The 14,463-nt window shown below is 43.4% G+C and overlaps 1 protein-coding gene across 3 annotated transcripts in view; it reads right to left on the bottom strand.

Moving 5' to 3' along the window:
* Nucleotides 1-14,463, bottom strand: part of CAD (carbamoyl-phosphate synthetase 2, aspartate transcarbamylase, and dihydroorotase) — a 408,216-nt gene that overhangs the window by 112,449 nt on the left and 281,304 nt on the right. For all 3 annotated transcript variants that reach the window (XM_033937498.1, XM_033937499.1, XM_033937500.1), the window contains exons 32-33: nucleotides 13,381-13,571; nucleotides 8,328-8,468 (exon numbers count right to left, since the gene is read on the bottom strand). In XM_033937498.1, coding sequence (XP_033793389.1) covers nucleotides 8,328-8,468; nucleotides 13,381-13,571 — 332 coding nt within the window. The remainder of the gene's footprint in view (nucleotides 1-8,327; nucleotides 8,469-13,380; nucleotides 13,572-14,463) is intronic.

The raw sequence follows: 14,463 nt of genomic DNA, 5'->3' as shown, positions 1-14,463 counted from the left end.
GGGCACTCAGAGAAACTGAAGGGAGATAGGTTCAAATCAAATGCAAGGAAGTTTTTCTTCACCCAAAGGGTCGTGGACAAATGGAATGCGCTCCCGGAGGAAGTGATCCGGCAGAGTACAGTACAGGGATTCAAACAGGGATTGGACAGATTCCTGAGGGAAAAGGGGATCGTGGGGTACTGAGGGAGGTGCTGGGGTGTTGCATAAGTATAGACAGCTCACCAGGTCGTGCAGGTGCAAGGCCGGAGGGTTAGGACATTGATGGGAAGATAGGACTTCGATGAGAAACCTAGGGGGCAAGGGGGCCCCTTCTGGTGATTAAGGCAGGTTGGGCCGCCGCGGGGGCCGCCGCGGGGGCGGACTGCTGGGCGGGATGGACCTCTGGTCTGACCCGGCAGAGGCACTACTTATGTTCTTATGTTCTTAAGTGGAAATGTTTTTCAAACTGATGTTCATCCAGTTCTCAGAATGTATTTACATGTTCCATATCCACTTTACTACAATACCTCCTATGTCTCTTGAGACTTCAGTCTCTCTTATTCAGTATGTGTTCATCTCTATGCAATATCCTCTCTTCATGAAGGATCTTCTCGACCTATCTCAAAACATCCCATTGTTTCCAGATTTTTAAGAGGCCTTCTCAATATCAAATCACCTAACAAGCACTGTTCCTCAGTGGGATTTAAATCTTGTCTTACAAGCTCTGACTCATTCTCCTTTTGAGGATCTAATGTCATCACACCTTAATTTCTTTTTTTATTAACTTCTTCATATATGAATTACAAACACTTGATCAAAGTAGTACAAGAATCTCATAAAAGCAATTAACAAATACAAAAGAAAAAAAATACATACATTAAGAATATCTATGGAAAATCTTTCTAAATTTAAAGTCCACATTACTGAGGGAGCATAACCTAAACAAGCAAGCAACCAAGCATATAAAGAAAAAACAAAGAATATGTGTTCCACTTACAGGCTGTTCAAAATCAGATCTGTTGATATACTCATACTAACACACTCTTGTAATCTTTTGTGTTTTTAGTCTTTTTCAGTTCTGGGTCCAGAACTTAGAGGCAGTGGGAAGTAAAATAATAATACAAGAGCCAAGGGTAGTTTGGAAAAGGGCATATTATATAGAATTAGTCTTATTACAAATATAAAGCATAACTTGGCTACAAAGCAGCTTCAGTGTGTGTGTCTAAGTGACGGGATCTGAGCAAGTCCTGCCTAAATGAATAATGGTGCATCTGAATGGATAAGTGTGTAGGGGTGAAGAGGCTGAAGAAGGAAGAGAAAGGAGAGCATGCAGGAGATTGAAGTCTATCTTTAATAGACTTGAATTCTCTTGTTCTAGTATTTTTCAGTATCTTTCTAAGTCACAATTTGGTATTTGTTTGATTTAATGGCCCTAAATTGACGAGGAGGCGTCAACCTTTTGAAGACCTAGTTCTTACAGTCAAGATGTCTGGGTTCCATTGCTATACTCAAGCACCTATGTTTACCATATCTTTTGAAAGTCTAGGGCTTGAAGGATACTCCCAAGCACTAAGCAAAAGGTCTTTTGTTGGTCTTTAGTACTGGTCTTTAAGCTACCCAGAAGGTAGGAGGCGTCTAGTCTACTTGCAGTGGCATTCCCAAGGGTCTGATTGTTTAATATCTCAGGAGCCTTTGCTGACATTCTGGGTAGATCAGCACAAATGCTGACAACTCCCAGTACTTAACGAGCCTTCTCTACACCCTGTTCTTGCTTATCCGAGACAACTTTCTCCAACTGTACAGAATCTAAGAAGACTTATCAATATTGTTGAAAGGTAATAAAGCATTTACAAAGAAATTTAAGAAAAAAAGTTTGCTCCTACAAAGTACCTTACTCTTTAAAGCAAGAAATTCTATGTCTTAATTGTGTGGACCTTTCCACATCAGGAAAATTTGAATAGACTGATCACCAATTTCACCTGGGGAGCCGTTCCCAAGATGATGGAGCAGCCAGTCTCAGGGGAGCCAACATCAGTGAGAATTTCATCTCAGATGGGAATACAGGAGCCTTCCAGTGGAATTCTGAAGGAGTTGGAGAGACCTGCGGTCATAACCATGGAGGTAATTTGGGAGTCTTTACATTAGTTTAATTCCTCAGTTAAAGCATTGTTGGTTAAAGAGCATGAAGGTATAACAGCTTTGTCTCCGACAGTTGTGGAACACTAGCATGAACTGCAAAAGTTCATAGCTAAAGTGTGTTCTGCGGAAGAAAAATGCAAGGAGATATAACAGTTGTCTCAAGCCATTGTTAAAGAGAAAGGGCAAAGGGATTTCAACTTGTATACCATCTTTTTGTAGTTTTACAACCACACTCAAAATGGTTTATATATAGGTTCTTCATGCTTTTGTGCACAGGAGGATGTTTCTTGAATTTCCCTAAGCCACCTTTAGTGGCTTCTGTTGATATGGTCAAGAAATACTATAGGGAAGTACTTAAAATTCCATCTGAATCTCTACCCCCCAATTGAGAGAGAGCATACTATTTGATTTTGAAGAGCTCAGGAAAAGCTGGTAGTAAACAACAATACCAAGCCAGTTTTGATTTAACTGGATTTTTGGAGTCTTCCATGGAGATAGTGGCTTTGAAAACCACACTTTGCATTAGAGAATTGCCTAGAGGCTAGCGAGGAAGTGTTAGTTCAGTTTTAGATCCTAGAGTGATGTAAGGGTAGGCTGAAAGACAATTTAGGTGAATATTTTTTATTATATTTCCTTCTTTTCATCTTAGAATCCTGATTTTCCTGTATTATGTGGATGAATAGTATGATTTTATTTTCTTGTTCTGATTTAGGTAATAATTTCTTGAATATATGTTTGTTAATTTCTGAATCATGGATATTTCTGAAGTAATGTAATTTGGAGGTTGAAATGTACAATGTCAGCATCTATGAGACAATCATGGTTATTTTTAGTACATAGGATTTTCAGGACCCCAGTTCGGTAAAATATAATAGATAATTCTAAATCTAATAGATGTTGGCATTGTCATATTGATATAGGGACTTTGGATCATCTGATATATTTTTGTCCATTGATACTTAGTTTTTGGAAGTCAATTTGGGGATAAATTAATCTTATTCTTGAAGCATCTATCCCCTTAACATATGAGGCGATAATATGTGGAACGATTCTCCATGTTAAACCCACTTTAGATAAAAATAAAAGTTGCCTTTTAATGATTTTGACAGGAATAGGGAGGGGTTCAAATGATTACATACAATTGGAAAAATCATGAAAGGATTAATTTCAATTTTTGGTGGGCAACTGTGTGTACAACGTATAAATATGAAAGGATAATGGCAGAACGTTTAGGTACCAGCAAGTCCTTTAATGAGGTATGGAGTCCATTGACTAATTTTATTACGTTATAATTAAAATTATGATTCTCTTTTTTTTTTTCTTTCCGTTAGATTCCTTTACACATCCAGGGAGGGTGGGAGGGTGGAGGGGTGGAATATTTATTTGGAAGAGTAAAATTAATTCTTTTTTATTATATTGATAGTATAATATATAATTTTATTGTTTATAATTAGGATAAGAAAGTGATAAAAATTGTTTAATGTAATAATTGTGATGATTACAATGTATTTTCATACAGTTTTTTCTAATTCTTCAATTATATACATTATAAAGTTTGAAATGTCAATAAAGATTTACAAAAGAATGAAAATTCCTATAAATAAAAAAAAAGAATATTGGAGAGCTGTGTCTGTGTTGTATCTATAAAGTCAGGGGGGGAGGAGGGGGGATTTCAGCTCTTGAGTTTCTGTATCCATCTGCTGGCTGAAGGGCACAACTCATGTTTAGGACTGGTTTGGCTGGATGAAAAGGAACTACTGCACCCCTGGCACCCCCCAAAGCATGAATGATGTACATCAATGTTTTCACACAAAACCAAGGAGAAATTAAGTTCTTACTTACTAATTTTCTTTCTGTTAGCTTGTAGACTGGTATAGTCCTTACAAATGGGTTATATATCTCACTGCTACCAGTCTGCTGAATAGCCAAACAGAACCTAGGTAAAGACTAACTGAAAACAGTAAAACACACTCCGAACAGGAGTGGAAAAACAACAAACATCTGTAAACAATTGTTAGAACATGTGTAGAACTCCTGGTATAGAAACATCCCCACAGCTCACCAGCTAAGCCATAGCCGTTCTTACTTCTTCCCGGTCCTAGAAAAATACTAGAACCCACAGAAAACACAAAATCTGCATGCGAGCAAAACAAAAACCTGCAATCACCGCACAGTCAAATAGGGTGGGGGACTATACCAGTCTACAGGCTAACAGAAATAAAATTAGCAGGTAAGAACCTAATTTCTCCTTCTGTAGCACCTGATAGACTGATATAGTCCTTACGAATGGGACGTACCAAAGCAGTACCCATTAAAGGTGGAACCCCCGAAGGGCCTACACCAGAACACGTTCTCCGAATACTGTGTCCCAATGCCCTTGAACATCCACACGGTAGTGTCTGACAAAGAAATGCAGAGATGACCAAACTGCAACCTTACAAATATCCACTGGAGGCACGAGAGAAGACTAAGCCTTGAGAAACTCTGGAACAGACTTTTTCTTCAAAAGATAAGCGGAAGCAATAGTCTCCTTAATCCAGCGTGCAATAGTAGTCTTAGAAGTACCATCCCCCTTACGAGGACCTGCCAGAAGAACAAAGAGATGATCTGATTTTCTGATCTCCTGCATCCGTTGCACATAAGAGCGAAGGACCCGACTGACATCCAACTTGCACAACTGTGTCTGCTCGGAAGAGCCCTCCTGGCTACCCAACACCGGGAGGACCACTGCCTGATTGACATGAAAAGGCGAAACTACCTTTGGCAGAAAGGAAGGAACAGGCCTCAAGACAACCCGCTCCCTAGAAAGCTCCAAGAAGGGAACCCTACAAGAGAAAGCCTGCAGCTCAGAAACAGGTCTAGCAGAAGTAATGGCCATCAGGAAGACTGCTTTAAGAGTAAGGTCCTTCAAAGAACAGGCACCCAACGGTTCAAAAGGTGGGCACACTAGAACTGACAGAACCAAATTCAGATCCCATGATGGAATAGAGGGTTGTACCGGAGGCTTGAGAAATTTGGCCGCCCGCAAGAAGCGAATCACATCAGGAATGGCAGTCAAACGCTGACCTTTCAACAACCCACAAAAGGGTGACAAGGCCGCAAGCTAAACCTGGAGAGAAGACCAAGCCAGTCCCCTATCCAGGCCATCCTGCAAGAACTCTAAGATGGAAGGCAAGGAAGTGCAAAAAAAGACCACTCCACGCGCAGCACACCACTCCTCAAATATACACCAAATCCTCACATAAGCCCGAGAGGTGGAAAGCCTCCACGACCCCAAAAGTTGAGATCATTTTATCTGAATACCCCTTCTTATCTAGGCAATCCCTTTCAAGAGCCAAGTCATAAGACAGAAGGGATCTGGATCAAACATTGGAATGGAACCCTGAGTCAAAAGGTCGTCCAAGAGAAGCAGAGGAAGAGGATCAGCCACCAGATGCCTCACCAGATCTGCATACCACGGTCGTCGGGGCCAATCCGGAGCCACCAGAACCACAAGGCCCGGATGTCGAACTATGTGGAGAACTCTGCCCACTAATCGCCACGGAGGGAACACATACAACAGCCCCTCCATTGGCCATGGTTGAACTAGAGCATTCAGGCCCTTGGAATGACTGGCTCTGCGACGCCATACGCAGGTGAATCTGAGATTGCAATTTGCTCACCCAGGCCTCTGGAAGGAAGACCTTCCTCAAGGAGCTGTCGAACAGCACTCCTAGATACTCCAGGTGCTGAGAGGGAGACAACCGGCTCTTGGAAAGGTTGATAACCCATCCCAGTGACTGCAGAAAGTCCAGCATCCGAGCCGTGACCTGGGTGCTCTCCTGGAACGACTTCACTTGAATCAACCAGTCGTCCAGATAGGGATGAACTAGAATGCCCTCTTTTTTAAACGCCGCCACAACGACCACCATCACCTTGGTGAATGTCCACAGAGCCGAGACCAGACCAAAAGGAAGTGCACAGAACTGATAGTGTTGCCCCAAGATTGCAAAGTGCAGGAAGCGAGGATGGGAAACCCGAATAGGAATGTGCAAGTAGGCCTCGGTCAGATCTACAGAGATCAGAAACCCCCCTGGCTGAACCGCCAGAATCATATACCCCAGAGTTTCATACAGAAGGAAGGCACGAGAAGAGCCCTGTTGACCCCCTTCAAATCTAGGATGGATCAAAAGGTCCCTTCTTTTTTTGGCACCACACCAACCTGTGCCCCACTCCTGCGGAGGAACTGGAACCACCATGCGGAGATCCAACAATCTTTGAAGGGTCTGGCGAAAGGCCTGCTGCTTCCATGCCACCTGCGAGGGATAATTGAGAAAATGGTCTGGCAAGGAATAGGCGAACTCCAGAGCATAGCCGTCCCGAATCACCTCCAGAACCCACTGATCAGAAGGCGGAAAGCTGACAGGATTGACGGTCAGTCTAGAGGACGTGTGTAGGCATATTGATAAATCCCCAGGACCAGATGGCATCCATCCGAGGGTCATCAACGAACTGAAAGGGACTATAACTGAACTGCTTCAACTAATAGCCAATCTGTCGATCAAATCAGGAAAGATTCCGGAAGACAGGAAGGTGGCGAATGTTACGCCGATCTTCAAAAAAGGTTCGAAGGGAGATCCGGGAAACTACAGATCGGTGAGTCTGACTTCGGTACTGGGAAAGATGGTAGAGTCACTGATAAAGGACCGCATCATTGATCACCTTCATGGACACGGGCTGATGAGGACCAGTCAGCATGGTTTTAGCAAAGACAGATCGTGTTTGACGAACTTGCTGTACTTCTTTGAGGGAGTAAACAGGCAGATAGACAAGGGTGACCCGGTCGACATTGAATATCATTGGATTTTCAGAAGGCGTTTGACAAGGTTCCACATGAACGACTACTTCGGAAAATTGTGAGCCATGGGATCGAGGGTGAAATACTCACGTGGATTAAAAACTGGCTGGAGCATAGGAAACAGAGAGTGGGGGGTAAATGGACAATACTCGAACTAGAAGAGCGTCACCAGTGGGGTGCCGCAGGGCTCAGTACTTGGATCCGTGCTCTTCAACATCTTTATAAACGATCTGGACATTGGTATGACAAGTGAGGTGATTAAATTTGCAGACGATACGAAGTTCTTCAGAGTAGTGAAGACACAGGGGGATTGCGAAGATCTGCAACGGGACATAATCAGGCTCAAGGAATGGGCATCAACATGGCAGATGAGGTTCAACGTGGATAAGTGTAAAGTGATGCATATAGGTAACAAAAATCTCATGCACGAATACAGGATGTCCGGGGCGGTACTTGGAGAGACCTCCCAGGAAAGAGACTTGGAAGTTCTGATCGACAGGTCGATGAAGCCATCCATGCAATGTGCGGCAGCGGCGAAAAGGGCGAACAGAATGCTAGGAATGATTAAGAAGAGGATCACGAACAGATCGTAGAAGGTTATCATGCTGATGTATCGGGCCATGGTACGCCCCCACCTGGAATACTGCGTCCAGCACTGGTCATCGTACAAGAAAAAGGACATAGTACTACTTGAAAGGATCCAGAGAAGGGCGACTAAAATGGTTAAGGGGCTGGAGGAGTTGACGTACAGTGAGAGATTACAGAAATTGGGTCTCTTCTCCCTTGAAAAGAGGAGACTGAGTGGGGACATGATCAAAATGTTCAAAATGCTGAAGGGAATAGTCTTAGTAGATAAGGACAGGTTGTTCACCCTCTCCAAGGTAGAGAGAACGAGAGGGCACTCTCTAAAGTTAAAAGGGGATAGATTCCGTACAAACGTAAGTTCGTCTTCACCCAGAGAATGGTAGAAATCTGGAATGCTCTTCCGGAGTCTGTCATAGGGGAGAACACCCTCCAGGGATTTAACACAAAATTAGACAAGCTCCTGCTGAACCAGAACGTACGCAGGTAAGGCTAGACTCAGTTAGGGCACTGGTCTTTGACCTAAGGGCCGCTGCGGGAGCGGACTGCTGGGCACGATGGACCACTGGTCTGACCCAGCAGCGGCAATTCTTATATTACCAATTCGTAAGGACTATATTAGTCTACCAGGCGCTACAGAATAACCATTTATGCCCCAGGCTTCAAAAATTATTTTGTGGACACATTTGTGGAAACTCTCAACACCAGCCCCCTCCAACTATCTAAGAGGGAGGGAAGGAGGGAGGAAGGTCTGAATCCAAACTGGTGCAATGAGAATGAGAAGGCTTACCTGACCATCAATGTAGGCAACTTCTCCTCGCAAGATTACCCTTCTCATGGCTCCTTTCACCTTCATGCCTTCAAATGGTGTCCATTTGGATTTAGTGAACTGCATGTGACTAGGGATTATCCATTCCTGTTCCAGATCCACCTGTCCCAAAATACAAATTTAAATCACATCATCACAATTATAAAGTTCGGATGGATGACAACACTGGATTAAGTTAAGATTTCTTTAAAGCTACTTCTATGGGAAAGTCTAGAGTATGACAAAACCCACAACAATATCAGATTTATGATCCCCAGGGTATACCCCCCAAAACAAGGAAAACTTTCTTGACCCCCAATAATACAATATGAATAGCGTACATCATAACTTAAAGAACCCTCAGTATATTGTCCTTCAAACAAATTTATGAATCCATTAACATAACAACTGTTGTGCTTGATAATGTCTCTTTTTAAGAATTGCCACCAACACAGGTATGCTAAATAGTAAAATTATTATTTTTTCTCCAGCAGTTTCTCCTGCTTCTTTGGGCTTTCAGTGCAAATTAGATCTGGTTTCTACTGAAAAATGGCACCATGAGCTTTCACTGGCAACTACCTTATGTTTATGACAGTTCTTGGTCAGGGTCAGAGACCAGCACTTCCTGAAAAACATGATTACATTAGTATTCTAAACAGGAAAGTAAGCACCAACTCTCCTTTATAGAACAGGTTCCAAATAGGTGCCCTCTAAACATCTAAATATTGGCACCTTTTTACAGAATTACCCTTGTAGTGCTCTTGAATGTGCCTATATTTGTAGGTCTGAGTGTATTATGTAAATGCAAACCTTGCCATTTATGTGCATATATACAGTTTGCTATGTTTATCACTTTATGTTCATCATTAGGTATGCGCATACAGTAATTTGATTCCTCTGCAAATGTTTTTTGTTCTCATTATTTTGGAGGGCACTTACACTAAAGCACAATTACTTACCGTAAAGCACAGTTACTTACAGTAACAGGTGTTATCCAGGGACAGCAGGCAGCTATTCTCACATATGGGTGACATCATAGACGGAGCCCTGATGCGGACGCCTCGCAAGCAGACTTGCTTGAAGAAATTTGAAGTTTCGAGTTGCCCGCCCAGCGCAGGGCGCATCTCCTCAGTTCAGATAGCTAGCAGAGAAGCCAACCAGGGGAGGTGGGTGGGTTGTGAGAATAGCTGCCTGCTGTCCCTGGATAACACCTGTTACGGTAAGTAACTGTGCTTAATCCCAGAACAAGCAGGCAGGTATTCTCACATATGGGTGACCTCCAAACTAACCAGAATGGGATGGTGGGAGTGTTGGCAATTTAGGAGAATAAATTTTGTAATACTGTTTGGCCAAACTGTCCATCCCGTCTGGAGAAAGTATACAGACAATAGTGAGAAGTGAAGGTATGAACTGAGGGCCAAGTAGCAGCTCTACAAATTTCCTCAAAAGGTGTAGATCTGAGGAAAGCTACTGAAGCTGCCATTGCTCTGACTTTATGGGCTGCGACTTTACTGTGAATCCAGCCTGGGCATAGCAGAAAGAGATACAAGCCGCCATCAAGTTGGAGATGGTACGCTTAGAAATAGGATGGCCCAACTTATTTGGATCGAAGGAAACAAAAAGTTGAGGAGCAGTTCTGTGTGGTTTGGTAGAAGGCCAAAGCACGTTTACAGTCCAGAGTATGAAGAGCTGATTCTCCAGGATGAGAATGAGGCTTTGGAAAAAAACACTGGAAGTACGATGGATTGGTTGAGATGAAATTCTGAGACCACTTTAGGTAGGAATTTAGGATGAGTACGAAGAACCACCTTGTCATGATGGAACACAGTGAATGGTGGGCCAGTAACTAAAGCTTGCAGTTCACTGACTCTTCGAGCGGAAGTGAGGGCTATGAGAAACACCACTTTCCAAGTGAGATACTTCAGATGAGCCATATCAATTGGTTCAAATAGAGGCTTCATGAGTTGAGTAAGGACAACATTGAGGTCCCAAACCACAGGAGGCAGTTTGAGAGGAGGTTTAACATTGAAGAGTCCTTTCATGAATTTGGAAACCACTGGATGAGCAGAGAGGGGTTTCCCTTCAATAGGCTGATGGAAAGCCGCAATTGCACTGAGATGGACTCGGATAGATGTAGACTTGAGGCCAGAATTGGATAAGTTAGTCCAAAACAGAAGATAAGGAGGAATGCTGAGGCTCCTTATGATGAGAAAAACACCACGTAGAAAATCTAGTTCACTTTTGGTGATAGCATTGTCTAGTGGTAGGCTTCCTAGAAGCTTCTAAAACATCTCTTACAGATTAAGAAAACTGAAGAGGAGTTACGTTGAAAGGTACCAAGCTGTCAGGTGTAGAGACTGCAGGTTGGGATGAAGCAGAGATCCTTGACTCTGTGTAAGCAGAGAAGGAAAAACTGGTAGAAGGTATGGCTCCCTGCTGCTGAGTTGAAGTAGAAGGGAGTACCAAGGTTGTCTTGGCCACCGAGGAGCGATTAGAATCATGGTGGCATGATCGTTCTTCAACTTGACCAGTCTTGAGAATGAGAACGAATGGAGGGAATGCATAGAGGAAGAGATTCATCCATTCCAGAAGAAAAACATCTGCCTCAAGGCGGTGAGGAGAGTATATCCTGGAGCAGAACTGAGGCAGTTTGAAGTTGTGGGGAGCCGCAAAGCGGTCTATCTGAGGGGTTCCCCACAGTGAAAAAATGTGATGAAGAGGTGAGGAATGGAGAGTCCATTCGTGAGGTTGCAGAAGACGACTCAAGTTGTCTGCCAAGCAATTCTTCGCCCCTTGAATGTAGAAAGCTTTGAGGAAGGTGTTGTGGCGGATTGCCAGTCCCAAACCTTCAGAGCTTCTTGACAAAGGGAGGCAGATCCCGCCCCGCCCTGTTTGTTGACATAATACATGGCGACATTGTTGTCCGTCTGGATGAGGACTACCTGGTCGCGAAGATGATGTTGAAAAGCGTTGAGAGTCTTGAAAATTGCTCTGAGTTCCAACAGATTGATGTGACATTGACGATCCGTACAGGTCCAGTGGCCTTGAGTACGGAGACCATCAAGATAAGTGCCCCAAGTGTAGTTCGAAGAGTCTGTCGTGAGGACCTTCTGATGAGGGGGCGTTTGATAAAGTAAGCCTCTGGAAATATTGGAAGACAGCATCCACCAACGGAGAGACTTCTTCAAGGAAGGAGTGACTGAAATGTGTCGAGAAGGAGGGTTGCAAATTTGCATCCATTGAGATGCCAGGGTCCACTGAAGAATTCTGAGATGAAGTCTGGCAAAAGGAGTCACGTGTACTGTGGAGGCCATGTGACCCAGAAGTACCATCATGTGTCTCGCTGAGATGGAAGTGCGGGTAGACACTGTATGACAGAGTTGAAGAAGAGCTTCCAGACATTGTTGTGGAAGGAATGCTCTGAGTTGGACAATGTCCAGAATAGCTCCAATGAATTGTAGAGTCTGTGAGGGCTGAAGTTGAGATTTGGAAAAGTTGATTTCGAATCCCAAACTTTGTAGGAACCAGGTAGTCCGTTGGGTCGCTACAATAACCCATTGAGACGTGGAATCTTTGATGAGCCAGTCGTCGAGGTAGGGAAATACCTGAAGACCATGATTCCGGAGAGCTGCCGCTACCACTATCAGGCACTTGGTGAACACTCTGGGAGACGAGGCCAAGCCAAAGGGTAGTACTCTGTATTGATAATTGAGATTCCCCACCCGAAATCTGAGGTATTGACGGGAGGCTGGATGAATGGGGATATGAGTGTAGGCCTCCTTGAGATCCAGAGAGCAAAACCAGTCATTCTGCTCGAGAAGGGGATAAAGGGATGCCAGGGACAACATTCAAAACTTTTCTTTGACTAGAAATTTGTTGAGAGCCCTGAGATCCAGAATGGGCCGCAGATCGCCCATCTCCTTCAGAACAAGGAAGTAACGGGAATAAAAACCTCTGTTCTGCTGTTCCAAGGGAACATGGAGACGAAGCAGAGCTTGATCTTCCTTAATAAGAAGGGCGGTCTGGGAAGGATACTCTCATGGAGGAAGCTCTAGTGGAACCTGAGTGAAATGAAGAGAGTATCCTTCCCTGATGATGGTCAGCACCCAGAGGTCGGATGTAATAGTCATCCATCGGTGTAAAATAAGAAAAGTGATTCGTGAAGAAAAAAGTACAAACCGCGGTTCAGAGATGGCACAAAGTTACGAAGTTAAACGCAGAGAGTCAAAGATGGACTTCTCGGCTCCGCGTAAAACTGAGAACTGAGGAGATGCGCCCTAAGCTTGGCGGAAAGGCACTTGCGCATGCGTGGTGCGGTCGTCTTGAAACTTCTGGTTTCTTCAAGCAAGTCTGCTTGCGAGGCTTCCACATCTGGGCTCCGTTGATGATGTCACCCATATATGAGAATAGGCTGCCTGCTTGCCTAGGATAATTTTGCAAATATGTGTCTCAAACAGTCTTGCACACATTTGGGCAACTCTATTAGAACCACAAGCTCTTAAAGTTTCTATATAATAGATCTCATTTTGAATAAAATATAAGGAATGAGGTGAAAGGAAACTCCAGAATGAGAAGGTATAGGATGAAGTTAAGAGGTGATAGGCTCAGGAGTAATATAAGGAAATATTATTTTATTGAAAGGGTGGTAGATGCATGGAATAGTCTCCCAGTAGAGGTGGTAGAGACCAAGATTGTGTCTGAATTCAAGAAAGCATGGGACAGGCATGTGGAATCTCTTAGGGAGAGGAGGAGATAGTGGATGCTGTGGATGGGCATACTGGATAGGCCATTTACCCTTTATCTGCCATCATATTTCTATATAATATTTTCTCAGATCCTATTGAAATGAATAAGATATTCCCACCATATTAGTTTTCCTGCTCAAGGTGAACATATTGTAGTTGTCATAAAATGAGTCCAAGCTTATCAAAAATCTCAGAATCTGAAGATGTGTTGCGGGGAAGGGGGGTGTCTAATCTGAGACCTAACAAGTGAGAAAGGTCAGTGTGTGAAAGTAGGAAGAGAGTTTTATCACCTCTATGTATGTGTTCTCCTGTATAGGTAGTGAGAAGATCTTCTGCGGGTTCTCGTATAGCCGTTTGATGATGTCATCAATTGTCAGGCGCCCTTCACTGACAGCAGTCAACAATAAAGGCAGCATGGTTTCCAGACCAGGGTAGCCAGGAGGGGCATTCTTACCATTCTTCTCTTCCACAGAATGAGGTGCTATGTAAAGAAAACCAGAAATGGAAGGTTACTTTTACACCGCATTAAAAGACATCTGAAAAGCAGTATTCCTTAAGGCAGTGGTCTCAAGCTCTCAGCCTGGGGGTCACATGCGGCCCGCCAGGTACTATTTTGAGGCTCTCGGTATTATAAAGAATTATTCTTTATGGAAAACTTGTGCCTTAAGTGTCCGGCAGTTGCGTTCTGGAACATTGCCCGCCTGACTGCTGTAACCTCACGCAAGTGCTTTCCTGCGTCTGTATGTGATTGTCCTCTCCACTCCACCTCACAATCACGTGCAGACGCAGGAAAGCACTTGCGTGAGTTTACAGCAGTCAGGCAGGCAATGTTCCAGAAAGTAAGGTAACCCATTGAAGACAGTGCAGCTTGTGCGTATGTCCGGTGCTGGAGGAAGTGAGAGCTGAAGTCGGTTGCGGACGCGACCACCAGATACTTAAGGCACAAGTTTTCCATAATGAATAATTTTTTATAATACCGAGGGCCTCAAAATAGTTGGCCCAAAATCTTGTCTCTTGAAGTTGATACTTTGATAGTTTTTCACTTTCTGCATGTTGCACAGCTTTCAGATGTGTATAGCTGAAATTATCTGAAGCAAGTAAGGAAAGATTTATAAACTATAACAAGTTTTACCTCATGCAAAGTTGTAATTTTTTTAATAAGACATTAACTATTTTTTTCTGCGGCCCTCCAAGTACCTAAAAATAAAAAATATGGCCCTGCAAAGGGTTTGAGTATGAGACCATTGCCTTAAGGCTACTGGTATGTATCAGATATGGTAAAATCCTTTTGACAGATTAGAAATTAAAGCTTGTGGTTTAATATGGCAGTGTGAATATGCTGCTAGTTCTACAGTTCATCTCTTATTTGTAAT

Source organism: Geotrypetes seraphini, chromosome 3 (genome assembly GCF_902459505.1).
Source record: "Geotrypetes seraphini chromosome 3, aGeoSer1.1, whole genome shotgun sequence".
NCBI lineage: Eukaryota > Metazoa > Chordata > Amphibia > Gymnophiona > Dermophiidae > Geotrypetes > Geotrypetes seraphini.
Note: the sequence above shows the minus strand (reverse complement) of the source record. Positions and strands in the feature narration are given on the sequence as shown.